The 26,750-nt window shown below is 46.2% G+C and overlaps 1 protein-coding gene across 5 annotated transcripts in view; it reads right to left on the bottom strand.

The window, feature by feature from the left end:
• Positions 1-26,750, bottom strand: part of WDR59 (WD repeat domain 59) — a 283,191-nt gene that overhangs the window by 251,905 nt on the left and 4,536 nt on the right. For all 5 annotated transcript variants that reach the window (XM_029608874.1, XM_029608875.1, XM_029608876.1 and 2 more), the window contains exons 2-4: positions 6,664-6,713; positions 5,357-5,492; positions 4,861-4,946 (exon numbers count right to left, since the gene is read on the bottom strand). In XM_029608874.1, coding sequence (XP_029464734.1) covers positions 4,861-4,946; positions 5,357-5,492; positions 6,664-6,713 — 272 coding nt within the window. The remainder of the gene's footprint in view (positions 1-4,860; positions 4,947-5,356; positions 5,493-6,663; positions 6,714-26,750) is intronic.

Raw genomic sequence — 26,750 nt, 5'->3', positions numbered from 1 at the left:
AGACTGGAGGGTGGCCAATGGATGGTTTTAATGATAGGTTACAAATTTTAACTAATAGATCAGAAATTTCATTTTTGTGTTCCTTCAGTACCCTAGAATGCACACCATCCGGTCCAGGTGATTTGCTACTCTTTAATTTGTCAATCTGGTCTACTACATCTTCCAGGTTCACAGTGATTTCGTTCAGTTCGTCTGACTCATCACCCCTGAAATCCATCTCCGGAAGTGGTATCTCTCCAACATCCTCATTAGTAAACACTGAAGCAAAGAATTAATTTAGTCTTTCTGCAATGGCCTTATCTTCCCTAAGAGCCTCTTTAACCCCTCAGTCATCTAATGGTCCAACCGACTCCCTCACAGGTTTCTTGCTTCGGATATATTTTAAAAAGTTTTTATTATGAGTTTTTGCCTCTATAGCCAACTTCATTTCAAATTCTCTCTTCGCCTGTCTTATCAATGCAGGCCTTCTTCACCCGACGTGGCAGGACGCCGCCATCGGGCCTTCTATGCGGCTGGAGCCGCAGTCTTGCCTGCCCCTCGTGGCCCGGAGGCCGCCCTGGATCGTTATCTTCGCCGCGGCCTTTCTGCCCCTCCCCGTGGGGCCGGGACTGCCCCCGATGTCATTACCATCTTCGCGGCACTAAGGCCGCATCCCCAGGTTGGTCCGGCGGCTGGAGCCGCCCCCGGGGTTCCCCGCAGCGGCTGAAGCCGCTGCCGACGTCAGGGCCTGCTATCAGGCCAGCCCTGCCTTCTCAGCATCTCTACGTCGGTGCAGGCTGCTGTCCGCGGTCCTGCACAGCTCCCTGCTGCTTGCTTCTTAGGCGCCGGCGCGTGCCTCTCTGCCTGATTTAAAGGGCCAGGAAGTGTGCTGGCCCCACTTTTAAGTGGACTTCCTGCTTGAGCCGTATAAGAGGGCTGTCTTCTCAGTCTGTCGTGGCCTTGCATCGGAGTGTCATCCTCTCTGGAGGCTCCTGCCTGCCAGAGCCTTGTAAGGTCTTCTGTTCTTCGTGGAGCTCCTCGTCTCGTCTGCCTTCTACTACGTCTTCATGTCTTGGTGTCTTGCCTGAGGTCCCTGACCATGTCCTGATGTCCCATCATGATTTTCCTTATCCTGATGAGCTTGCCTTCCAGGATGTTCTTCCCTGCGTCTTCGTCTGGTGCTCCTGAGCCTTTTGATCCTGTAGGCCTGTTCTCTCGGAAATTGTGTGCCCGAGAATAAGGTGGCCTGCCGGTGGGATTGTTCTTGTGCTCCGGAGCCTCTGTTCCTGCCAGCCATAGAGGGAGCTTCGGATGACACCGGTTTCGTCATTGGAGTTCCTCTTTGCCTGGATCTTCCCCGCGCTTGTCCCACTCTCCTCGTGGTCCGTGACCAGCCTCCAAGGGCTGTGTAGGGCGCACAGTGGGACAGGGTGGTCCGCGACTCAGTCCCGCGGGTGGCCTGAGTAGGGCGCCCTGAGAGACAGTGCAAATGTCCTTCCTCCCAGCTGTTGTCAAGTACCAAGTGTCTTTGTCAGTGATGCCGTCGCATCAACCAAGTGTCTTCGTCAGTGGTGCCGTCACATCAACTAAGTGTTTTGTCTGCGATGCCGTCGCATTGACCATAATCCTGTCTACGTGTCAAGGCCCGTCTGCCCTCAACCTCAGGCCAGGCCTGCTGCTCCATGCTGTTCCTCGCAGCAGGTCCGAAAGGGCTCGGAATGGTCGGAGGACCATTCAACTTCCAACATCCTTGGGTGTTGGCCTTGGGAGCTTGCAGGCCTGGCAGAGGGCCAGACCGTCAGCCATCGTGGGACACACCGTCAACCCTCGGCCCGGCCCTGAAGGTCTGGGCTCGGTCCGAGGCCCAAGGGCACACTAAACACCCCATTACTCGACAGAATGCAAGGCCCTTTAGAGGCCGTCCTACGTAACAGACTGCGCCTCTAGGATTGTATTTTTAAACAATGTCCATGCCTATTGTACATTTTTAACGTTTGCAGCTGCACTTTTCAGTTTTTTTCTAACTATTTTCCTCATTTTATCAAAGTTTCCCTTTTGAAAGTTTAGTGTTAAGAGCTGCAGATTTACTTATTGTCCCCCTTCCAGTTATTAGTTTAAATTTGATCATGTTATGATCACTGTTGCCAAGTGGCCCCACCACCGTTACCTCTCACCAAATCCTGCGTTGCCTCATCTCCCACTCTACTCCCCTCCAAAGATGCCATAAGCTGAGGGGATGTCCCAATATGGGCAAAAGCTGTAGTAGTCAAATCACTTTGCTCTTATAGGCTATGGATGTATGTGTACAAGTACCTGCGCAAAAATACGCTCCAGTCTAGGTCATGGCCTTATGCACACATCTACCTATGCAAATATGTGCTCAAGGACCTACGCAAATATGCGCTCAAGTCTAGGTCGCAGACGGACGCACTCAAAACTAGACTACAGCCTTACATGCACAGGTTTTCACACATGCAACTGCCACGCAGCGAGAATGTGCACATACACCTATGCATGCAGGAAAAGAACTGCTGCAGCAGCCTACCACACGGCTAAGCAAAGCCTGCGTGCACCTTCAGGATGTTTAGGCCTGGATTCATTCAATATTCGGCACCGAAAATCATCGAAGGCCTGAAGAGCTTCAACAGCTCAGGCCTCAACTAGCCAAGAATCCATGGAGACTGTGGCCGAGAGTCAGCAACCCCCCTGCATGTTCCGCTAAACAAGCTTTGTGCATAAGCAGATTAAAACCGGCAGAAGACCTCTAACAGAACCAGAGACTCCTCCCTCAGTGCAAGTGCCTCTCTGCACCTCCGTAGAACAGGTGACCGCTGGTGAAAGAAAAGGCAGAAGATTCCCCTGCCTCTCCCACCAACACTGCTAGGGAATCGAAAATGACCGCCACTTCCATGCTGATGGGGAAAGCCTCAGCGCTGGACTCTGTCACCCGGGAGGCTTGTTCTACCGGTGCGGTCATGCTCGATACAGACCCCCCCCCCAGGTCACTGTTCCTCTCCGCACCTCAACGGCAAGCAGGGAACAGTCCTTCAGCACCATGGTGCCAACACCAGGTCTCCTCTGCAGGAAGAGAAGCTGCTGAGAAACCCCATCACTGAGCTCCCCGAGCTGCTAAGATAGCTCCCCCCAGAACTCTGCTGCTGCACAGATTCCTCTAACTAGCTCCTTGTTCTTTTTAAGTCTCTGAGAACAAATACAGACCTAGAAACCAATATTTTCCTTTAGTGCAGAGGTTCCAGTTCCAGGAGCACAGGCCACATGGCAGATCAGAAGAGAGCCAGACCACTGGCTCCGTCTCCTTTCACCAAACTTTAGCGACCCAGCCCAGGACCAACCATATAAAAGGGATGCTTCCCTGCTCCACTGGGCATGCAATGCAGAACTGCCAACATGTTCCACCATGGTCTCGTGGGTGATGAGGGATCTGGACCACCAGATGTCCATCCCACAGACCTCTGGACTGAGGTGTCAGAAGCATCACCAACCTCCTGCTCGTCCACCTCAAACCAGGGGGATGACCCCTACCAGGACCTCACAATCCTCTGGGATGATCCAGAAATGATGTCTTTTCATCTTTTTTTTTTCTCTCTCTCCAGACTGCAGGTTTTGCACCATCTACCATCTGCTAGAGATAGAGAAATACTGAGGGACTGCAGGTAGCACATTGGGATAGGAACAGTGTCAGTAAAACTTTCTCTGCTTCCATCTGCTGGCAGGGAGGCAAGACCCAGGAGTCTGGATTGATCTGGGTACATACAGGGAATGCTGGCTTATTTTGTGTACTTCTCTAATACATGCTTACGTCCAAGGCTTGCAAGGGCAAACAGGTGGCCCATGGGCTGCAAGTGATCATCTACTCAGTTTTGTGCAGGGCACAGCCCACCAGTTCACCTTCACACTCAAAGCTTAGGAGGGGTACAGGCTAGTGATGGAATTAAGAGGACTGTGGGACATCCTTTTAAATAAAAATTAAGTGGTCTATCTATTTGCAATCAGTATGGAAATGGCTCCTTATTTTTCAGTCACAGCCTTACCTCTCCTTCCTTACAGAAAAAGCAGGGGGGGGGGGGGGCAGGACCATTCTCCTAACACAGAGAGAAAGCAGAGGCAGGACGCTCCCTCAACGCACATGAAAAGCAACGGGAGCACATGGCACCAGCAGTGACAAGAGTGGTACAATATAGGTGCCGAGGCCCAAGTATCTCTGGCCAGGCAGTCTAAAGGTGGCAGCAGCTTCACCTGCGGGGAAAGGGAAAAGGACGGGCCAACCATCCGGCCCAGCTGCACAATATGGAGCCAGTCATGTGAACACGGGAGGAGGAATTGCACAGACAGCGTTGGTGCCTCCCATCCCCTCCCCCCCCCCCCCCCAAAAAAAAAGCTAAAATGGTCCTGTGGGCTCAAGTGGCTCTCCCTCACAGTTTACAAAAAAATTAAAAAAAAAAAAAAGACAAGCGCCAGTGTAGCTCCCATCTCCCAGCCACGCTTGCTCTGTGGAGCCCAAATCCTCCCAGAGACCAGAAGAAAAGCAGGATCCCCAAAAACTGTGTCTGAAGACAGCATTTCCATTTGTTTGGAATGGATATCCTTATTTAACTACTGCCTGGATTTTTTTTTTGTTCCATTTGTAAGTCCTGCTACTTTAGTGATCGGGGGACAGACTGTCAGGATTGCTCAGCTCACCAGAACCACATGAATCTTTCACTTTATTCTGTTTCAATAAAAAGCATAAAATCGAGATGGGGGGGGGGGGGGGGGGGAGTGGTACCTCAAGTACCGTACCATTGCTCTTTAAATAGCTTTCTTCCCAGTACAAATGCTTTGCTTGCAAGTTTCCTGCTATCAGATGTGCATAAACCGTACCTGATGACCCTCGTATGTCCCTGCAGGGAGGTGCCAACCTCGCCACTGCCATCCTTCCATTTGTACAGGTCCACGCGCTGGTTGCTCTGAAATCACAAAAGCATGAAATGAGGCAAGCAGCAGGAGGCAGACGGGGAAAGTATTCCTCAGGTCCCAACAGATTCGTTCAGGTCGTAATGGGCACCAGAAGATCATACTGACAAAGAAAGGGAGGGGAGAAAAGAAAGCATACTGGTCCTGTAAAAGCCAGCTCTGTGGATAAACTATTACATCACCCCAGCTATTCCAGTACGAGCCTCACTCATTGGTTTGCAGTGCCTCACAATTCTGCTCTGCGGCACCTCCTGCTGTTCCAACAAGGCTCTGGGTAGGCACCTTAGTCCTAACAGATGGCTTGCTCTGCCAATACACCTCACAGACTTTTCTGACTGACAGTCTTGGGCCCGGACTCTGTAAGCATGCAAAAGTGCCTTTCCCCCGTCACGGAGCCCATTACCGAAGCTGCAAAGTAGTGCGCATAACTCTCATGGGGATTCCACTGAACGGTCCCAATGTCCCACTTGCTCTGGCGAGAGATTTTTCTGTGTCCTTCTGTGGGCACATCCAGGTTCACTATATACAAGAAGCGACGGCTGCAAGAAACACATAAAAACACTGTTATCTTACCATGGAAGGTGGGAAGAGGGGAAGTTTCTCTTGCATATTTTGTTTTTCCTGTTTTAAGAGGTGATAATCACATTCCAGAATTCTTCTAGCTGCCAGACAAGTTGCTATACATCCTACACCCAATAATAACAGAACTGCTGCTGGACTCTCCAAGGACATGAGTTCCCGGTACTGGAGTCTTTAACCTACCTATCAGTCCAATACAGTAAAGGTCGCGGGAGAGCGCGCACAGGCCACTCTCCTGTGCACGTGATTCAGGGGGGACAAACATGCAAATTAGGACCCGCGGTAAAAAGAGGCGCTAGGGACACTAGTGCATCCCTAGCGCCTCTTTTTTGACGGAAGCGGCGGCTGTCAGTGGGTTTTACAGCCGACGCTCAATTTTGCCGGCGTCAGTTCTCAAACCCGCTGACAGCCACGGGCTCAGAAACTGGACGCCGGCAAAATTGAGCATCCGGTTTTGAACCCGCGAGCCGATTTTAAATTTTTATTTTTTTTTTTTAATTATTTTAAACTTTTAGGACCTCCGACTTAATATCGCCATGATATTAAGTCGGAGGGAACACAGAAAAGCAGTTTTTACTGCTTTTCTGTGCACTTTCCCGGCGCCGGCAGAAATTAACACCTACCTTTCGTTAGGCGCTAATTTCTGAAAGTAAAACGTGCGGCTTGGCTGCACATTTTACTTAGTGAATCGCGCGGGAATAATAATAGCGCCCGCAACATGCATTTGCAACATGCATTTGCATGTTGCGGGCGCTATTAGTTTTTGGGGGGGGTTGGACGCGTGTTTTCGAACGCGGTGGAGTGCACTGTACTGTATCGGCCCTTATGCGATATGTAGAAGTCACATTTCTTTGGGGGCCTGGCCCCATCAGATTCCAGAAGCTAAGCAGAGTCCCAAGTGCTGCAGAATGGAGGTTTTTGCTCACTTGGAACCCAAGGCCCCAGCATGGTACGAGATGCATGCTTCCCTCCAAGTTAGTACTGAACGGAGGCAGCTTGCGGCTCCTGAGCGGTGATGGCTACTCCTGCTGTTTGGGCTCCCTGAAAGATTAGTGCCCTTCCGTTCAGTTTTGCGACGCTGGTCTCAGCAAGATGAAGGAATCGCTGAGAGACACTATGAGGAATACTCACCCAGAGAGGACTGCATGCTGCCCTCGGCAATCCAATGACATCGCGGTCACCTGGGTAGGAGAAGAAAATGCTAGATCAACTGCAGCAGTTGTACAAAGTCAAACAGAGGCAAACCCCACTCACTCTGCCTTTGCTTGTGGCTGCTCCCATGGCACCCCGGGTCTCTCTCCGAGACCTGCCCTGGCTGTGTGCAATAGTAGCGGGAGAGTGCAAGGTGCTCTTGCAAACAGACTGCTGAGACGTATATAAAACTAAACAGAACTATTTCTCAGCAACCAGCCCCTTTAAAATGGAACAAAGATGCTTGAACAACAGAACGGGTGTCCTGCTGGGTCTAGGGGATTCAACTTCAGTGAGATTCTGAAGAAGGGGAGTGAATCCTGGGAGCAGCAGCTCTTCATGGCCCGAGGGAGGAGGAAGTTGGGGCTTTTGGTGTTATTACACTTTACATACATAAGATGACTGACGTTTCATAATGTTGTCACATGAGAAAGTCACAGGGTCCAATTCTTCAGCCTGTTTTCTTACACCAGACTGTTCTTATGTTCTAGGAGTAGAGAGACTTTTTTTTCAAGTTCGTTGCAAAAACAATCTCCCCCCCCCAATCCAAAAAAAAACAAACCCCCAACCTTCCTTCACCCTCTCTCTCTTCTTAGGAACATGATGGGCAATAAAGGTTGTAAAGCCCATTTTCCCATCCTGTTGCAATACCCCAGATCCTACCTGATCTCTATCTTTCCCCTCGCTTCAGCACTGCTGAGGATCCTCTGGGCTTGTTCCAGGTTTGATCCTTTGCTCACTCAGCTCTGGAGGATCCTCAGTGCCTGAACCAGGTTCTCAGATTCCATGCACTCACCACCCTCTCTGTGAATAAATACTTCCCTAAGGGAATCCTAAATCCACCCCCTTAGGTCTTCCTTTCCACTGAAAGGTGCTTTTTGTGGATTACATGCACCTTTCAGATTATGAGCGTTACAGTCATATTCTCCCCCGCTCTCTTCCTGCATCCTTACCTCTCATGCTTTCTATCTTGGGATTTCACAACAACCTTTTCTCTCTCTAACCTGTTCAGAGTCTGACCCCAACTGATCCCGGATCCTTACAAGTAAAACAAAGGGAGAAAAGGGATAATTTTTCAAAGGCGTTTCCGAGGTTAAAATGGTGTTTAACCCACAGAAGTGGCCTTTTACAAAAATATCTACTCAAAATGTGGTAGCCATACTCGCATGTGCCCAGAATGCGCACAAGTTTAGTCAGGCTGGGCGGAAGCATTCCCAGGGATGGAGGTGGGAAGGGGTGTGGATGCATGTTTTTGGATTTCCACAAACATTTTCTACATACATAATTGCAGGTATAATGGTGTGCAGGTAGAGTTGGTGGGATAATATTTAAAAACAGACTTAACCACAAAAGTCAGCTTTCAAAACTCGTGTAACTTACATGCGCATATTTGCTGCTTAATTCAGGAGGGCTGTTACAAATGTTCCCTCAAAATACAGACAAATTTAATATAAAAGTCACAAGTTCTGCAATACACAGAAGATCACCACAAATAAAAAAAAAAAAAAAAATCACATAACTACAAAACATCACAACATTACTCTCTATGTAAAAATGGCAGAAGTTATCCGCCCCATCTTCCACTTTGACTGAGCAATTTTGCTCTCCCAATGGCCTAAACTGTTTCAACTGCTAACTCCTTCTTAATCAACACATTCATTTTATTTATTTAAAAATACTTTTTTCCCCACATATTTAAAATTCTAGGCAGGTTACAATAAAAAAAAGTGTCACAAAAACAAATACATCACAGCGGGCTCACATCTTCCAAGTTGCTATATTCGGTTGACCAGATATTACTCTCTGAAAGCTCGTTCATACAAAAAGCCCTTCAACTTTTTCTAAAAGTTTGTATACAAGTCTCAGCCCTCAGGTACAGAGTTCCAAAGAGCTAGACCGGCCACAGCCAGGAGTCATTCCCTTATTTCATACAAGCTTAAGTGACAACAAGCGGAGACCTCCAGACAGTTTCTCCCCGAGAAAGCAGGTGGCGTACGGGAACATACAATTTCAGGGCTGAGGTGCTACAAGATGATATCGTACCATGCAAGGCCTTGAACTTCATAAGTCTGATTTTAGATCACCGGACTTCAGCCTTTCATCAACATTACTCTTCATCAGTTCACAGCATCTCTACTGGATTTCCCTGCCCTCCTTAACTAGCTCAGAGCAAATCCTGCCCCAAACAAGTATACTTAGCTGGACGAATAAACCTGTCTTCACCAACTTCCTAAATGATAGCCGCACGTCTACTAGCAGTTGATTCCATAGCTGGGGCGCACTGCACCTGAAGGCCCTCATGTCGAACAGACACTAAAGAAGCTTCCTTCTATGCTGATTCCCTTAATAAGGCTCCCTAAGAAGAATGCCGATTCCGACCTGGGATATACCAATTCAGTCTTTCCTGAATATGGATTGTTGCATGTCAGTTATCCATCGGTCTCAGACATTGGCCACTCTTCTTGGACACAAACAGCCTGCGTCGGTCTCGTTCCTTCTCCATGACAACTGACAGACAGAAAAAAATACAGCTAAATCCTGAGCCCGCTCCAAGATGACTGCCTTATTCAGAGGGCAATTTCTGAATGTTTTATTGCAAGCCACTCAGCATGGCTGGTCGATTATGGGTGAAACAGAAGTGTCTCAAATAAATATCTGGGTAAATTGGTCTGGCTGAAAGTTGTCCTCTATCTAGCTAAAAGTACATATGTGGGCTTCCACTGCACATATACTTTTAGGGATGTTATAAAAAAGAATTCCCAGACGTATGTTTAGGCTGAGGAGAAAAACAGTACATAAAAATGGGATTTTCAAAAGCACTTGTGCTATTGAACGCCCCCCCCAATCCCACAGCTGCCTGTACAAATAGCAGATGGAAAGTATGCAGGCACATTTAGCTTGCATATTGTGTGTTCATTTCTAAAGGAAACTAACAAAGTACTCTTGGAAAAAGTACCTGCGCACGTTGCAATTACGCAAGCTACTCAAAACCACCTCCGACTTCCTTTCCTGCCCTTATGATAAAATACACTATAATTTCCTGACGAAAAGTTAAAAAGACCTGATGGCAATGTTAAAAGCTAGAAAATGTTATAATTAAGAACATTATGGCTGAAAACTGGAGGTGGCGGCATAATGGAGAATCAGCGGCACCAGTGACTGGGGAGCTCCGGAGAAACTGCAGAGCGGCAATTAAACCTCTGAAGTGTAGAGAAGGGGGAAAGAACGGTCAGAGGTGAGAACGCCAAGGAGAGATGCAGTGAATAAGTAGTGGCAGAAAGGGCGATAGCTGTAGGAAACTGCTGAAAACAAAATCAGTAAGAGGAGGTACAGAGATCCAGTGGCACATTTGACTCTAAGGCATAGGGAAACTGGGGAAGTGCTGTAGACTGAGAGAGCGAAGTAACTGAGGCACACCCTGGGAAGAACAGCAAACACTAAAGCACAGCGGGGGAATGCTTCATTTACTGGCAGCAGAGCGAGCATGCAGAAAAACCTGATGAAGTAGCCTAGGAAACACATGGCACGAGAGCCCAATTAAAGGAAAAGAAGTTGGAGAGTTGGATTATTAACTGTATCCTTCTGAACAGGAAAAAAAAAGACAGAAGACGGAACAGACACAGCTGAATTCCATGCATGCTCCAGAGGGAATGAGAACAAAGTGATATCCTTGGAAAGCCAGAAAGAGTCTGAGAAGAAACTTGCCCACCACTTAAAGAGATATTTCCTGATTTACCTGGAGGTCTGACCAAAGGAAACATTACAATATAAGGACCCAAAAAGCACAATGGAAGGCGATCTATGAAAGCCGTTTGGCATCACAAGTGGAGACCCGGATTCTATAGTGGACTGCAAGATTGAACATTGTTGCGGATTATACAGATGCAACTACAATTAACAAATAAGTTCATGACTTGAACCAAATCAAGAGTCCATGATTGTACATACAAGCCCCTGAGGCAGCCGTCATAAGTGGCGAAACTCGGCCAGAGTCGGGCTATATCATCCTTTTACGTCTCCACTTCAATAAAGGAATTGAAAAAGACTACAGGCATCTATCTCTTTGTATTTCCTAACATTACAATATAAGACATAATCATCTTTCTTAAGTGCTTGAATGTGTAGAGAGCAAGAAAAAAATGCCTTAACGAGCGAATAAGACTGAGGATTCTATATTAGAAAGGGAGACACAAGACAAAAGAACCAAAGCCGTGTAACTGCTGTTTCTCAATACATGCTTTTAACATGCTGAATGGATCACAGCGCAACCTACTGCTCGGTATCCACAAAATGTTTTAGAAAAGCTAAAGTATTTCTGGCTTTGGCATCAAGCATAAAGGAAAATGGAAAAATTGGTTCTTTCTTTGAGTCCTCCCAGACCAGTCCAGACAGATGGGTTTTTCTCGCCTACCAGCAGATGGTGACAGAAGAAAAGTTTTCCTGTACCGTTAGTACACAAGATATTGAGGCACCTGTAGTCTCTCAGTATAAATCAGTATCCAAGCTAAGAACAAAAAAAAATCAACCCCCTTATTTTCAACAAGGGGAAAGAGAAACTATTGGTAAACCCGAAACGCTAACTGGAAAACCCCCTCCTTCGATAAGAATTTGAATGCCAAACAGAAATGCATCTGAGATATATATACACACAGAAAAAAGAAGTCTTCAGAAATTCAGGGCAGGATTCTGGACTGGTCTGGTAGGACTCCAGGAAAGAAAATTAGCAGGTAAGAACCAATTTTGACTTCCTTATTGTCCCCAGACCAGTCCAGATGGATGGGATGTACCCAAGCCACCTTCAACAAGGTGGGAACTGGAAAGACAGGCTCTCAACTCGCTGCACCCCTCCCCCTCCCCAAAAAAAAAATACATCTGGGGCTTAAATATCCAGAGGTCCATATTCAAAAGCCATTTAGACAGACAACATAATAGTTATTCAACTAAATGGCAAAACCGGCTATATTCAGCCCTTACTTGGATAAATTTTAGCAGGCTAATAAGTTAGGTAGCTAGAATTTAGCCAGATAAGTTAGGGGTGGTCCAGGGGCATAACTGGGAGGAGTTGAGTTAGCCGGCTAACTCCGATATTCAGTTAGCCTGATGACTTAGCCAACTAAATCTGGTCGAATCAAAGAGCTGTCCTAAAATTAGTCAGCTATAATTAACAGGCTAACTAATTAACAGGCCGATACAGAAAGAAACGTGGGAGAGTGGGCGAGCGTCCGCTCTCCCGGCACACACACAGGCCAGTGTCCTGTGCGCACGATCCAGTAAATAAAAATAAGCTAATTAGGGCCCGCGGTAAAAGGAGGCGCTAAGGGCATCAGCGCGTCCCTAGCGCCTCTTTTTTGACAGGAGCGGCGGCTGTCAGTGGGTTTGAAAGCCGACGCTCAATTTTGCCGGCGTCGGTTCTTGGACCTGCTGACAGCTACGGGTTTGGAAACTGGACGCTGGCAAAACTGGGCGTCCGGTTTTCAACCCGCGAGCCGCAGGCTGATTTTAAATTTTTAATTATTTTTTACTTTTGGGACCTCCGACTTAATATCATGATGATATTAATTCGGAGGTCTCAAAAGTAAATGTGCAGCTTGGCTGCACATTTTACTTAGTGAATCGTGTGGGAATAATAGGGCCATCAACATGCATTTGCATGTTGTGGGCGCTATTAGTTTCTGGGGGGGGGGGGGGTTGGACGCGCGTTTTCGACGCGCTATTACCCTTTACTGAATAAGGGGTAAATCTAGCATGTCAAAAACGCGTGTCCTGTTAGATAGCCAGCGGCCTGTTAGATAGCTACATTCAACAGTGTGTCTGCACTGCTGAATATGCCTCCAAAGTTAGCTGGATTAATTTATCCGACTTTCCTCCCCTTTCTTATGACCACTGAATGAAAGAAAAAGATGATCTCTGAAACTGATCAGTGACCTTCAAATACCTCACTAAAGTCCTTCATACGTCTAAAACATGAAGTTTCTGGGAATCTTCGAAAGATCCAGACCCTAAATGCAGGCAACTCCACGACTGACTTAGGTAAAAGGCAGAAAACATCCTTGGCAAAACAAGAGAAGGGTCCATTCAGCACTATCAGATGACGTCACCCCCCCACAGATGATTCAACCCTGCTTGTCAACGGAGAAAAGGTTCTGCCAAAATTCCTCTCACTCTTATCAGAATCCCACTAAAAAAATTCTTCAGTACATAAGTGGCAGGTTAACCCTCCCAAGTGAATTTGGTAAAAGACCAAGAGCTAGGATATAAAATATTGTAGCTTAATACACATCTCCGTGGACTAGTGATGTCCAGCTTTAGAAGAGATTATATTGCAGCTTACATAGGATTCTTGGTGCTGTGGTTAGAGAGAATGGAAAAGGCAGGGTGCCCGGACGTGCTCCTACATGTCCTACCATTCTTAAAGAAGAGAAGTTTGGAGAACCTTAGTGCAAACACAAGGACTAATCATTCCTTGCAAAGTTCTTGTAAAAGACAATAATCTGAAAGAAAAACTGTTCAAACTGCGAGCTCCTGAAAAACCCTACCTTTGGCTCCATGGTTTACTATTCAACAATAAGCAAAAATGGAGAAGTAAAAAGTTCTCATGAATGTGTCTGTTATACCAGGGATCTATAATTAAAAGCTCCGAGTAGATCCAGAAGGAATTTAATTTACAGAATTCAGATTTTATTCGATATTTGCCATTTAGAAATGTTATCATGGCACAACCTGGACCTAAAAAAAAAAAAGCCAATGCTCAGAACTCTACAAGGAATAAAGAAATATGGGACTAAATTCCAAATATAATGAAAGATGACAACAGAGGCAGACAACTTTTACATTCATCAAAAGTGTTTAGAAGAATTGCAACTAGAATTAACCTCCCAAGTATGGGAAGAAATAAATCTGAATATTCATAGAACTCTCCTTAGACTCCATATTATTATACCTTCTAGGATAATGGAAATGCTAATACGTATTGGCAAAAGCGTAGTGCCATATGTGTTTCGGGATATTTTTTTTGGATCAACAGTGAAAGAATTGGTAAAGAAGTAAATAAAACGAGCTGTTCAAATAATAAGCTTTTAATGAGCATTTAAAGAGCCGGGTATTCGAGCTTCTGTAATCAGAGTCACGGTCCCCCGACACAGACCGTGTTGGGAGGGACCAGTCTATAAAAAGAAATGACAGCAGTTAAGGATAAGAAACAGGCAATAACAAATGTAAATGGCTTAAAATATGTAAAAACGGTATCCGGGGTCACGGATAAAGCTTTCAACCGCGTCTCCTGGCCCTTCATGTTTGCTGTGCTCACCCATTTACATGTCCCCGAAGTTTTCATTTCCGGGGTCAGGACATTATATACAGGACCAAGGGCGCGGGTGTTATCTGGAAGGATGGTTTCTGATTCTTTTGGTATTGAGAGGGGCACAAGACATGGGTGTCCCCTCTCACCAATACGTTTTGATTTAGCGATAGAACCTCTGGCGCAGGCAGTCTGGGGATCCCAGCAAATACACGTTTTTTCGATGGGAGGGGGATCCCATAAAATATCTCTGTCCGCTGATGATACTTTATTCTTTTTGTCAGATGTATGAAGCTCTATTGCAGCGCTGCGTCAGCTCCTAGATTTATACGGTTCTCTGTCAGGACACACGGTTAATTACTCCAAATCCGAGATAATGCTCATTGCAATGGAAAATCAAAATGTGCAGGGTACTGATCTCCTGCAGAGAGCCCACAACAGGTTCCAATACCTGGGTATATGGATCTCTAAGAATTGTCCCAGTCTGTATAAGGATAAATATGCTCCAAGAGTGGCTACGATCCGCAAAGATTTAGAACAATGGAAGCAATTGCCTATAGCTTTACTAGGTAGAGTAAATGTTGTAAAAATGGCAGTCCTACCTTGTTTTATTTACTTATTTATGCATCTGCCCTGCGATATTCCTCGCTCAGTATTTCAAACCCTTAACAGTGCCCTAGTGAGTTTCCTCTGGCAGGAGAAACCACCTCGGTTAAAATATTCGGAATTGATTAAACATAGGAACCTGGGAGGACTGGGTCTACTGGAGTTTAAGTGGTACTACTGGGCCTGTCATCTGGTTTGCTTAAGGGAGCCTGGTTAGATATGGAGAGGCAGGCTGCCAGAGGGTGCATTCTGGAGTCTCTTTTGTATATGCCTCCCACCTCGAATACCCTCAGGTCTGCTATGCGAGATAATAACATAGTGCCACATACTTTAAGGGTCTGGAGGCTTGTCCAACGCCTCATAAAACTGCCAATGGGCTCTCACTCATATATGATTCCTCTATGTGTTACTTGCTAACTTCAAGGAATGCCCCCTAGTCCCTCTATTATCTGAAAGAGTAAATAACCGTTTCATGTTTACGCATTCAAGACCGGTGCTTTTCAATTTATAAATGATCTGGAAAGGAATACGACGAGTGAGGTTATCAAATTTACGGATGATACAAAATTATTCACAGTAGTTAAATCACAAGCGGATTGTGATACATTACAGGAGAACCTTGCAAGACTGGAAGATTGGGCATTCAAATGGCAGATGAAATTTAATGTGGATAAGTGCAAGGTGTTGCATATAGGGAAAAATAGCCCTTGCTGTAGTTACACGATGTTAGGTTCCATATTAGGAGCTACCACCCAGGAAAAAGATCTAGGCATCATAGTGGATAATACTTTAAAATAGTCAGCTCAGTGTGCTGCAGCAGTCAAAAAAGCAAATAGAACGTTAGGAATTATTAGGAAGGGAATGGTTAATAAAACAGAAAATGTCATAATGCCTCTATATAGCTCCATGGTGAGACCGCACCTGGAATGCTGTGTACAATTCTGGTCGCCGCATCTCAAAAAAGATATAGTTGTGATGGAGAAGGTACAAAGAAGGGCAACCAAAATGATAAAGGGGATGGAACAGCTCCCCTATGAGGAAAGGCTGGAGAGGTTAGGGCTGTTAAGCTTGGAGAAGAGACGGCTGAGGTGGGATATGATAGAGGTCTTTAAGATCATGAGAGGTCTTGAACGGGTAGATGTGACTCGGTTATTTACACTTTCGAATAATAGAAGGACTAGGGGGCATTCCATGAAGTAGCAAGTAGCACATTTAAGACTAATCGGAGAAAGTTCTTTTTCACTCAATGCACAATAAAGCTCTGGAATTTGTTGCCAGAGGATGTGGTTAGTGCAGTTAGTGTAGCTGGGTTCAAAAAAGGTTTGGAAAAGTTCTTGGAGGAGAAGTCCATTAATGGCTATTAATCAATTATACTTAGGGAATAGCCACTGCTATTAATTGCATCAGTAGCATGGGATCTTCTTAGTGTTTGGGTAATTGCCAGGTTCTTGTGGCCTGGTTTTGGCCTCTGTTGGAAACAGGATGCTGGGCTTGATGGACCCTTGGTCTGACCCAGTATGGCAATTTCTTATGTTCTTATGATTTTAAACACCTCTATCATATCCCCCCTTAACCGTCTCTTCTCCAAGCTGAACATCCCTAACCTCTTTAATCTTTCCTCATAGGGGAGCTGTTCCATTCCCTTTATCATTTTGGCTGCCTTTCTCTGTACCTTCTCCATCGCAACTATATCTTTTTTGAGATGCGGCGACCATCATGGCTGGGTAAAAAAGGAGAACCCAGGGCATTCCCCCCCCCCTTTTTTTTTTTTGGTAGTCATGGGAGTGTCTTGATGTAACATTTATGTACTCTGGTTCACATTTGCTGTATATATTGGCGGATGGTCTCATTGTCTGTATATAACAATATTTTGTTGTATTAATCCTTTACTATGTAAACTTGTGCAATTCTAAATAAACAGTTTAAAAAAAAAAATCTAAAAATTCACTGCACAAGCCACGCTCTCAGGTTTACAAGAACAGCATTACAGCAGTGTCTTTGAAGCTTACAATTAAATGCCAAAAAAGCACACCAACAGTCACATGACTAAACTGTCAGAATGGTGTAAAAGGGGTACTGGGGAGATGCCAGAAATGACAGTAGGCGAATTAAGAGACAGAAAAACACAAACTCTAAAGGGTTACAAAATTGCTTCTATAATAAAAAAAAATGAAGACAGTCAATACCATGATGACCACTGACCCAGTGAGATACGAGGAGTGCATTTGGTTTCTCCAAACATATACACATGCAATGCTCGTAGATATAGGTACGGATCGCATGAGATGTTTTCCCAATATACAACAAAGGACAAGGACAGCATATCACATAGATTACACCTTGCATAGAGCAGTCAGAGGAAAAAGGCAAAGGGAAGACCTGTCCAGAGACCAGGCGGGTGAAAGCTGCGAGTGTAAGAGACAGCTTACAAGCCTTGCGATGGTCGCATGCAGCATGTCCAGAGGGAGGGACAGTGGTCAATAGGTACTTTGTATTCAGATGAAGTGAGCAAACTGCACAGGTTATGCAAAGAGAAGGCATCTTTGAAAAATAGCAACGGGAGCTAAACAAGACCAGTGGCGGCGCATATCGCAGATTGAACGCCACGCGGGAGAATATGGGCGTACACAGGTTATAGTGGCAGAGTCTACAGGGAAGGTCTGGATAGAAAGTAAGGTCGCTATTAATGTACAACACAGGTGTCGGGGGAGCATGACTGTTCACAAAAGCACCAATACCCCGCTCTTTAAAAGTTTATCATTTGAACAGCTCATAACCGTTTGGACAAGATCATCTTTACCAAAAAATCTTTCACTGTTGATTTGGTTTTCCACCCCTTTTGTATGCGTATATTTTCTGGACCCATCTCTAGATTGCTGGATTTTGGGATTTCAGAATGGAAGAGATATAGTAACTAAGTAAATGACAGCAGAAAGAGACGAGTGGCTCATCCAGTCTGCTCAGCAAGGTTTTACAGGGTTTTAACTGCAACATAAGAACATAAGAAATTGCCATGCTGGGTCAGACCAAGGGTCCATCAAGCCCAGCATCCTGTTTCCAACAGAGGCCAAACCAGGTCACAAGAACCTGGCAAGTACCCAAACACTCTGTGCAGGTTAGCACCATGCCTTCTATTTAGGGTTGGAAGTGCCGCTTCTTGCAGAAATAAACAGAATTTGAGGTACAAGACTGAAAAGAAAGTTGACTTGTTTATTTGGATAGCAGGAAATCAAAAAGTTACAAATTATGATCAGAGTAGAGTAGTGAATAAAAATATTTATTTATTTTTATTTATTTTTGGTTTTTATATACCGGAAGTTCCTGTATACAATACATATCACTCCGGTTCACATTTAACAGAAATAACTATCGCCGGGGAGGCGGTTTACAACTGGCACTCTAATGACTCACTTAAAATAAGTGATGGACCGACTTGCTAAATTCCAAGGAAACAATAACAGAGAGCATGAAACAACAGCTTTAGACATAGGTGGACAGAAAATTTCTACACCATCAAATGCAATTTTACTATGTGATGGCCTCTGCGTTAAAATTATATCCTACCTAATACCCAGTGTCTGTCATTCCAGGAAACACGCCTGTGCACATGGAATGAAGAAGTGGCCTAGCAGGAAGAGCCAGAGTTCAAATCCTGCTTCTCCCACTGGCAATCCTTGTGGCCTTGGACAAGCCACTTCACCCCGCCATTGCCTCTGGTACCACCATAAATGTTAAGCCCTCTGGGGCAGGGACCTGACTACTGCAAGTGAATTGTAACTTGCTTTGCGCATGGCTTTGGAAAGGCGCAGAATTAACTCTGAAATCCTATGTGGCATGAGGCCAGACACAGCAGCACAGTTCCCAGAATGGCAGCGGCTGAATTAGTTCCTTCAAGGCGGGAGAGGCAGCTGCAGCCTCCGCCACCAAAAGGATGTATAGTTGGGGAGCAGGGGGAAGAAAGAGCAGTGGGGATGAATTTGGAGGGGAGAGAGTGGCGGAGCAGGGGTGGCTGCTTGGGGCTAGTAAGTTGCCTTCAAATATAGTTTGAAGGTTTCCGCTAGTTAGAACCATTTACCCTTTCAAATACTACTAGGACAAGAGGACACTCCATTAAGCTAACAGGTAGCACATTTAAAACAAATCAGAGGAAGTATTTCATATTTTTTTGCTCCGCACTGTGGTCTTTGTTGCCAGAAGATATAGTAAAAAAAACAGCTTAGCTTGATTTAAAGAGAGTTTAGGCAAATTTCTGGATGATAAGTCCATAAACCATTATAAGCCATGTATACTTGGGGAAGAGACTACTTATCATTGGTTTTCAGCAGGAAGGACTGGATCTGTTCTTTGGGGTCCTGCCTGAATTGGCCACTGTCAGAGACAGGATGCTGGGCTTGATGGGGTTTTGGTCTGACCCAGTGTGGCATTTCTTGTGCTCTTATGTGAGTTCAAGAAGGAGGAGGTTTCCATAAGTATACCATAATGCAAAAAATAAGTGATTAAAAATGATCAGTACTGACCAAGGCTGTTAGCCAGGGTGAGCTATCTCTGCTATACAGTGGCACTGTGTGTCTTCTGAGGGCTTACCTACACTGATGAGGAGACTGTGTCACAAATGACTTTAAAATGTCTTTAAACATGTACCAAGCAGGCCTTACCCACCAGGTCCAGTGGTTAGAGCAACTCGTTAATAACCAGAGCTCAAATTCTACATCCCCTGCTTACACTTCTTGTGACCTTCGTCAAATCATTTATCTCCCTCCGGTACTCACAGGGACGGTAACTTTCAAAATGACGCACGCGCTCGCATTTGCCGGTACCTGGACATGCCAATTTTATAACATGCGCGCGTTTATGCACGCATGTTATAAAATCAGCTACCTGCGAGCACGATTTTATATCAACGCGCATATGTGCACGTGAATCCCATCTCGAGCGTGTAAGGGGGAGGTTTAATAGGTACACATGACGACGCATTAGGCCAGTTCGCCTTAGTAAAGGAGCAGACTTCCTAAACCCCTACCCAACTTGCCTCCCTTTTATCTTACTAGTCCCAACCCCTAATTGATACACTATCGCCTTTAACCCATTCTTACCGCCTCTTTAAATCACCGGGTAACCCCTTCCGCCCGTGGCATGTATATTAGATGTAAACGATCGAATTAGCTATTCCCTCCCATACAGTAACGCGAGCCCCGACTATCACTTTTTTACCCTGCCGTTTTGCCACGCGTTTAATTTACCGCCTACCCCTACCCCTGCATTAGAGGCAGGGGTAGGGGTAGGGGTAGGCGGTTTTTAGGTTTCCTTTCCCCCAAAAGGAAACCTAAAAACCTTAAATCCCCTCCTCCCGAAGCGACTCGACATGTTATCAACTTACTTTTTGTTGCTTTCAGCCCCTTCCCTTCTCTGCCGTCCTCCGGAGGGGGCAGCCGGCGGCAAAAGCGGCTTGCAGCGGTCCCCCCTGCGCAGGTCCCGGTTCTCCTGGCTCAGCCCTCATCTGCTTAAGGAAGATTGTGAAGTCAAGTAAGAGCCCACTGTTCTGTGCCCTCTCCAGTCATGGCGCGAGCGGAGTGAAGCAAAGTGAAGCGTACTTTCATTGGCTTGAGCGCCGGTCAATTTGGGCGCTCAAGCCAATGAAAGCACATGGACGGGCGGGCGTGATGCACGCCGTGACGTCACGCCCGCCCATGTGCTTACATTGGCTTGAGCGCCTGTCAATTTGGGCACTCAAGCCAATGAAGCACATGGACGGGCGGGTGATGTCATGCCCGTCCGTCCATGTGCTTTCATTGGCTGGAGCGCCCAAATTGACGGGCGCAAAGCCAATGAAAGTACGCTTCGCTTCGCTCGCGCCATGACTGGAGAGGGCACAGAACAGTGGGCTCTTACCTGACTTCACAATCTTCCTTAAGCAGATAAGGGCTGAGGCAGGAGAACTGGGACCTGCGCGAGGAGGACCGCTGCAAGCCGCTTTCACCGCCAGCTGCCCCCTCCGGAGGACGGCAGGGAAAGTTGAAAGGGCTGAAAAGCAACAAAAAGTAAGTTGGCACATGTCGAGCTGCTTCGGGAGGAGGGGATTTTAGGTTTTCATGGGTTAAAGTTGGGATCCACTTCCTGGTGCCTGTCATTTCAAATGTCATTTGAAATGATATTTGAAATGACAGGTACCAGCGCACTCAGGATACTGTATAGGCGCTGTATTAAGCGCCTATTCAGTAAAATGGGTTGCACGGGTCTAACGCTTCACAGACGCTTCTTGGACGTGGCTTGCATTTGCAAGCTATTTAAATACAGTATCGAGCGGTAGGTGAGCAGGACTGTGCGAGCGGTAGGTGAGCAGGACTGTGCGTGCGGCAAACGCGGGTGCGCCTGGCACTAACGCAGCTCTTCCTACCGCTCCTTACTGTATCGGCCCGAAAGAGAGCAAAGAACTTCTGTACAGGGATTGGGAGACTGTCAGTGTGCTTGGATCTGTCATGCTTAGGGACCTTCGTTTTCAGTTTTTATTTTATTTTCCCTAGGAATTTATCAGTATTTTAATGTAATTAGTCCTGGGGGAATTCTGCGTTACTGTGGAGTGCAGAATTTGTGCAGAAATTCCATTTTCTGCACAGATTTTGGCAAAGATCGAGCAGGCTCTGGCGAGTGGCCAGCAGAGCCCATCCTGCTCACGGCAAAGATAAAGTAAGCCCCAGCGTCCCGCGAGCAAAGGCCATCCCACTTGCAGCAAAGAAGGAGCAGGCCCCGGTGAGAGTGAGTCGGGGTGTGCATGTGTGTGTGCAAGACTGCGAGCCTGGGGAGTGAGAGAACGTGTGTGGGTGCCAGAAAGAAGGAGTGTTTGTGAGGAGATTGTGAAGGAGTGTGTATATGTGTGAGAGATTGGGAGCTGATGTGTGTAAAAAAGGGAATGTGTGTATGTGAGGGTGCTTTGTTTGTGAGAGAGGGAGCCTGTATGAGGGTGTGTGTATGTATAAGAAAGAAAGCCCGTGTGAAGGCATGAGTATGTGTGAGAAAGGGAGGCTATGTGTAGGGGCGGTGTGAACAAGAGAAGGAGCCAGTGTGCAGGGTGTATGAGAGTAAGATATAGGTAGCCTTGTGAGAGTGTATGCATGAGAGAGAAAGGGAGCCTGGGTGTGCACGAGAGAGTCTGTATGAGGTGTGTGCGCGTGCGTGCAAGTATGTGTGTGTGTAAAAGAGAGAGGGAGCCTGTATAAGAGGGTGTGCATGTGTGTGACAGAGGGAGGGACAGAGGGAGCCTGTGTGAGGGGCAGTACTGAGAATGGGGTCAAACTCTGGGACTGGCGATAGAGTGGAAGAGGCTGAGCCTAGAGGTGGAGGGGAGAGATAGTGGAAGGTGGAGGAGTTGGGACCTGAGAGGGCAAAGTGAAAGGAAATTGGACACAGGAGTAGGGAGAGAGGGTGAAAGAGCTACTCTTACAGTGAACTTCTAAAGAAATTCTGCTCAAAATATTTAAAACTCTGCATCTTTAAGAAATAACTTTTTTCTGTATTGCATTTCAAATTAATTACTTAAACACTATCATGCATATTGTGTTATTTTGATCAATATAAAGTATGCAGAATTTTGCATAACTTTTAAGTTTTTGCGTGCAGAATTCCCCCAGGAGTATATAATAAAGCAAACAGGAGAAAAGCAATGAAATAAAATGAATCCTTGTAATTCAGACTAGAACAGCTGAAACAAACTTGTGTACATAATATAGTTTTCACTCTCTAAGCTCCCTTGTAGAAATATAAATACAAATATTTACCGACATCCTTCACAAATTTACAGTAGCAACTCTGAAAACACTGCCGATACTTTATTTCTGGTAGGGAATTCTGTGTAAATTTCAGATATCTAGCAAGTAAACGAGGAAGGAGAAAAGAAAATGAACTTTAAAATCGAGGTTCCATATCAGCGGACAAAAAATTGCTCGACACACATTTCAAAACGGTAAGCAAGGGCGTCAAAGAGACAGAAAATCACAATAATAAGTTTTTCCATTTACCCAGTCTACCCCACCCAAGATTTTACAGACCTCATCTCTTCTCAAAGACGAACAGCCCTAGCCTGTTCAGCCTTTCCTCATAAGGGAAGCGTCCCATCCCCTTTCATCACTCTTCTCCTTACCTTTTCTGGAGATGGGGTGACTCAAGACTCGATACACAGGCATTATATCCTCTGTACTCTTTTTCCTGGGCGATGATGCTAATATGGAACCCAGCAGCATGTTTAGATTATTTTTCCCCTATATGAATTAATTTGCATTTATCCACATTAAATTTCATCTGCCATTTAGATGCCCAATCCCCCAATTTCATAAGGTCCTTTTGCAATTTCTTGCAATCAATTCATGATCTGGAAACTTGACATAACTTTGTGTCATCTGCAAATCTCATCATCTCACTTTCACTGACTTTAACGTATAATTTTACAGATATTACAAACCACCAGATACATTCCCATAAATTCTTTTCTACTCTTCTGACCAAGGTAGCGGCCTGGGATGGTTATGCGGCGATTGTGGGTGGTGATTTTAATGTAGAAGACAATCCTTTGGTGGATTGTAACCCGCCTAAGAAAACGCAGGCTGATCTGGGAGCGGGCTTCCTGTCCCAAGAGATGAAATGCCTGGCGTACACTTCACTTAGAGGATCGGGAATTTACGTTTTACTCTCAGGTCCATAATGTATACCCTAGATTGGATTATTTTCTCATATCTAAATTTCTCTATAATAAGTTGGTACTCCGATCGGTTTTTGAAGTGCGGCCACGGAAGTTATTGAGGGCCACATTTTAGCTTAGCAAACTCGCTCTCGGCAAGATAGGGACTCTGCCATTTTGGCACTTACGAAAAAAGAAGATCATGTCGTTGCGCCGTGCTCATATGCATGATCTTAGACAGGACACAAAGGAGAGCCTGGAGCCGGCCCGCAGGGAACCAAATTCTCTGTTAGACATAAAAGCACAACAGAATATCTGATATCTTAAATATAAATTATATTAATGGGGAAGCAAATCTGGTAAATTGCTAGCCAGTTGGTGAATTCTGCAGGCCATCAGAAAGGGTTCATTACTCATACTAGGGAAAACGCGATGAATCTCACTACTCCTTCTTTGATATCCAAAGCATTTGTCTCATATTATAAGTTATCATACACAGCTGGACCATTTAACGAGCAAGCTTATCATGATTTTTTTTTTTCGGGACTTGGAATTACCGGAGCCGAGCGTGCGTGTGCGAGAGCTTTTGGACATGCCTCTTCAGGAGATGAAAATCCACAGGGCAATCAAGCAACCGAAGCTTTTAAAAGCACCGGGGCCTGATGGACTTGGACCAGAATTCTACAAATTGTTAGGTGACCATACACTTCTCCCTTTAAAAACTATCTTTCATGCTGCTCGGGAGCAGGGGGCATAATCTTGCTACTGCGGTCTTGTTACCTAAACCGGGGAAGGACCCTACTCTCACTCCATCCTACAGACCCATTTCTCTCCTTAATCAGGAAATATAAAATTGTTGGCAGCAGTTTTGGCCCAGCGGGGGAATTCAGTGGCTTCGGAAGTAATCGTTCCACTCCAAATGGGATTTATTAAAGGGAGGCTTTCCAACTCTAATCTCTGGAAAACTTTGCTGGTTGCACTCTCCCCCACACCTAACAATTGTACTGGCCTTCTCCTCAGTCCCGATGTGGAGTGGCTGTATTTGCTTAAAGTACTGGAGCATTATAAATCTGGGGGATCTATTTTCTCTTGGGTTAAATTATTATACGGATTACCTCAGGCGCAACTGTTGGTGAATGGGACCCTCTCAGAGGCTGGGTTTTTTTTTGGGTAGGGGTACCAGACAGGGATGCCCCCTCTCTCCCTTGTTGTTTGTCCTTGCTCTGGAACCTTTGGAGATTAAGCTACGGGCTCCTCCGCTCGTTTCAGGGCATTTGGATCGAGAAGAAGTCCATAAAACTAAGCCTGTTTGCGGATTCCAAACCCTACTGATAGTTTAGGGGACATTACTGATGTTATCAACCATTTTGGGTCTTTCTCAGGGTTTAAGATTAACTATGGCAAATCAGTGGCTTTTCCATTATCTCCCAGTCTGCAGAGTACTTGGGATGAGCCTTTTCCGTTCACTTGGGCTGGATCTCACTTTAGGATTTTGGGTATCCAGGTGGCACACTCAGTTGAGGAACTCTATGCCCTCAATATTGATTTTGTCTTGTGCAATGTTAAGAATTTATTGCTGAGATGGAAAGCACTCCCACTTTCCATTTTGGGTAGAAGTGCTTTGGTTAAGATGGTGGTCCTCCCCAAGTTTCTCTACCCCTTGCAAATGCTCCCACTGTGGCTTTTGGCCTTAACATTTCAGGCCTACTGATCTATGGTAGGGGTTCTACATGTTGAGGCTCGAACGTAAACTCGGCAGGATAGCTCTTCCAGATTTACACATTTGTAATGTGGCCTGCCTTCTTTGTTACTTGCAAGAGTGGGGGTTTGTGCAGGGTTTGATGTCAGATTGGACGGCTCCTTCGACCCCAATTAACTTAGCAATTTGCTAGCAGGTAAATGTACTTTCTATGATAATTCTGTATTTTGGCTTATGGATCTCCGGAAAACTTGGCAGGGGTTGGGGGCTCATAGCAAGCTTGTTTCACCTTTTAGTTCTTAACTGGGAATCCCAATTTTATCCCCCGTTTAGGTGGCTCCATTTGTCAGGGTTGGTCTGAGATGAGAATTCGCTGTGAGGCCCAGCTGGTGGATCATGACTCTTCTCGTCTTTACTCGTTTGAGCAATTGCGGGAGGAGTGGGATATTTCTAGACATTTTTTGCCTATCTTCAAGCCCATCATTACTGTAATAGTTTGATCAAAGGTGATGTCTATTTACTTGTCCTTACTGATGATGAGGAAAGGGGGTTTTTTGGGGGTTGTTTTTTTTAAGAGACTACACCTAAATTCAATAAAATCGCCATTTGGGCAAGGCATTTACTCTCCGCTTTGCCCACTCCTTACCTGGCCCGTTTGGCAAGAAAGTGGAGTGAGGATCTTGGTATAGATGTTTTCCCAGGGATAATGTCCCAAGCCTTTATGCTGATTTATAGTCATTACTTAGCTGCCTCCATAAGGGAAATTCAGTTTAAGTTATTGCCTAGAATATATATATTTAGGGTTCGGGGTGTTTTGATAAAACTGTGCGGTTATGATGACTCTTTGAAATGTAAAATTGCTCCTGGTACTCTATCATTTGTTTACAGGGTGCCCTAAACTCCAGCCTTTTTGGAATCATATCACGACATATTTAGATAAACTGCTTGGTGTTACGAAGCTACTTGCGGCTAGGCCACAAGCAGCCTCTCAACTTGTTCGCGGCCTGGAGGCTGCCGCAACCACCACTGCCGTCTGCAGTGGGCTACTGCCTTCTTCGCGGCCTAATGGCCGCCGCCGAACCAGCCACCCTCCACGGCCTGGAGGCCGCCGCCAGTGCAGTCTCTTCTGCGGCCCGGAGGCCACCGCCAACAGCGCAGTCTCCACATGGCACAAGCTGCCGCCGACCAGGCCTCCCTTGCGGCCTGGGAGCCATTGCCGTCTCTTTGCAGCCTAGAGGCTGCCCCGACACTCCTTTCCCGTGGCCCGGAGGCTGCCACTGCCTGGGCCCTCTTCCACGTGGCAAGGCTGCCGCCAACACTGGAGCTTGGCTTGGCTTTGCGGTCTGGTGCCGCTCCTGTTTCTTCCTTACGGCTAGGCCGCCGCCGAAGCTTTTCTCTTCCGTGGCCCGGAGGCTACCCCGAAGTTCCTCTTCCGCTGCTCGGAAGCCACCATCGCCCAGGTCCTCTTCTGTGACCAGGGGGCTGCCCCAGAGCTCCCCTTCATGTGGCAGGGAGCCGCCACTCTTCTTTCTTCGTGGCAGGGAGCCACCGCCATCGGGGCCTGCTTCCTCCTGTGCGGTAGGACACCACTCTCCAAGGTCCTGCCTTCCTTCTAGGCATGCGGCCGCACCTCTCTTCACCATTTAAAGGGCCAGCAGTAGGCTGTCCTCCTGGGCTCCTCCTGCTGATGTCCTCTAAGGCGTTTCCTCTTCAGCCCTATAAAGAGGGCCTTCCTTCATTCCATCGTTGCCTTCGCA

The sequence above is a fragment of the Rhinatrema bivittatum genome, chromosome 7 (genome assembly GCF_901001135.1).
Source record: "Rhinatrema bivittatum chromosome 7, aRhiBiv1.1, whole genome shotgun sequence".
NCBI lineage: Eukaryota > Metazoa > Chordata > Amphibia > Gymnophiona > Rhinatrematidae > Rhinatrema > Rhinatrema bivittatum.
This window is presented reverse-complemented; position numbering and strand designations above follow the sequence as displayed.